This window comes from Chaetura pelagica, unplaced genomic scaffold (genome assembly GCF_000747805.2).
Source record: "Chaetura pelagica isolate M959 unplaced genomic scaffold, ChaPel_1.0 scaffold171, whole genome shotgun sequence".
Lineage (NCBI taxonomy): Eukaryota > Metazoa > Chordata > Aves > Apodiformes > Apodidae > Chaetura > Chaetura pelagica.
In genome coordinates, this window is record NW_009952066.1 from 2,162,319 (window position 1) to 2,164,185 (window position 1,867).

General features: G+C 39.0%; 1 protein-coding gene across 1 annotated transcript in view; it reads left to right on the plus strand.

Annotated features, from left to right (window-relative positions):
- The window catches only part of CRNKL1 (crooked neck pre-mRNA splicing factor 1), a 10,554-nt gene extending 9,245 nt beyond the window's left edge, over positions 1-1,309 (plus strand). The window contains exons 12-13 of the mRNA XM_010004739.1: positions 361-609; positions 1,142-1,309. Of these exons, the coding sequence (XP_010003041.1) occupies positions 361-609; positions 1,142-1,309 (417 nt within the window). The remainder of the gene's footprint in view (positions 1-360; positions 610-1,141) is intronic.
- The last annotated feature ends 558 nt before the right edge of the window (positions 1,310-1,867 follow it).

Genomic DNA, 1,867 nt, shown 5'->3' on the forward strand with positions numbered 1-1,867 from the left:
CCTGCTGAGTAGCTTTGGAATTTTCGTTGCAAAAACATAGCAAGGTAAAAAAATAGTTTTGATTTTTTTCAATGCAGTTTGGTGCTGTTGTTTGGCTAAATTCAGATTGATGAATTGTGACCCAAAGCAATCGCAAGAAATTTGTCAACATGGCTCATATGAATATTCTGTCTTGCCAAAATAAGGCAAATCTCACATCTGAAATGAAAATTAATTCTCTAGGAATCTGCTTATGAAAAAGTACTTTAGGCTTGCATTGACATTTGATTTTTTGGCTGCTTTTTTTTTTTAAAACTATCACTCAGCTATCAACCTTCAGAATGGAGGTTTCAGCTTGGCTTTGATTTGCTTTCACCACAGGTATGGATCAGCTTTGCACAGTTTGAGCTCTCTGCGGGAAGGGAGGAGAATTTGTCAAGATGCCGGCAGATTTACGAAGAGGCAAATAAGGCAATGCGGAACTGTGAGGAGAAAGAGGAGAGAGTCATGCTTCTAGAATCCTGGAGGAACTTTGAAGATGAGTTTGGAACTGATACCACTAAAGAGAGGATAGATAAACTTATGCCTGAAAAAATAAAGAAGAGGAGAAAATTGCAGGCTGAAGATGGGGTAAGATGGAAAATTATGCAAGTTGCCACTTTGAATCCTTGGTGGCTTTATGCTGGGGTCTGCAACACTAAACAGAGTCTGCTGTGGTGGATGCTGTTATCTCCAAACCAATTTTTCTACAGTAATTGAAAAAAAGCATTGGCGTGAAGCACATGCTGCTGAGCATCTTGCTCCTTGGTGGGCAGTGGGTTGGGGATGAAACACACACTGAATGCTCAAGCTGCCTTTACTTTAAACTCTTCCCATAGTCAAATCCAAATAGCTTTAGGTTGTACAATGCAGATCGTGTTTGTTTCTTAACTTCATTTGGGAAACTATAGCCAGGATGTTTATAAAATCTGCCTGCTCATTATGCACAGCAGATGTAGCACTGTCTTACACCCATTCAGCTTAGTGGTTTCAGCTGCTATGGGTGGTCTAACAAACACTGATTTTAATTTTGTCTTGCTGTTAGGCTTACTAGAAACACCTTCAAAGAGCTAACATTAACATGCAAATTAAACTTGCTTTGTGGTATTTTTTTTTTCTGTAGTCTGATGCTGGCTGGGAGGAATACTATGATTATATTTTCCCAGAAGATACTGCCAATCAGCCAAATCTCAAACTACTTGCTATGGCTAAACTCTGGAAGAAACAGCAACAGGAGAGTGAAGCTGCAGAGATGGATCCAGACAAAGACATTGATGAAAGCCAGTCTTAATACATTGCCTTTCCCCACCCCTTTTCTTCTTGGGTATTGTACAGTATTTTCATTAGTGACAAATAAATGTATTTGAAGAATTTTACTATTACTGACTTGAGATGTGTTTTGTTTGGAATAAAAGTGCCATATTGGAGGTGATTCTCTTTAGTAGGCTGTTGATTTCCAACCATAAAAAGGAAGACATGGGGCAAGTGTGGGAGTCTGCAGCTTGTACCTGCACTGATCTGCAAACTAGTTCAACTGAAAAGCAGCTTTGTTTCTGGCAGAAAAGCCACTAGTCAAAGGCTCCTACAAACTACCACAGTGCTGCCTAAGGCTATTAACGGGCCAAGAGAGCAGCTCTGCTTTCTTTAATAGATGTCTAACCATCCATGACTGATTTTTCCAGTAATTCTATAAAATGTCTTGAGCATGATGATAGTTGAAAACGATGAAGCCTACTGACTGCAACCTGTTCAATTTCCTACCCAGGTAAGCTTAATACTAAAAATCAGAATCTTGACTGTAATAATCATACAATGTCAATGCCAATTTTGTTTAGAAAACTTTGGAATG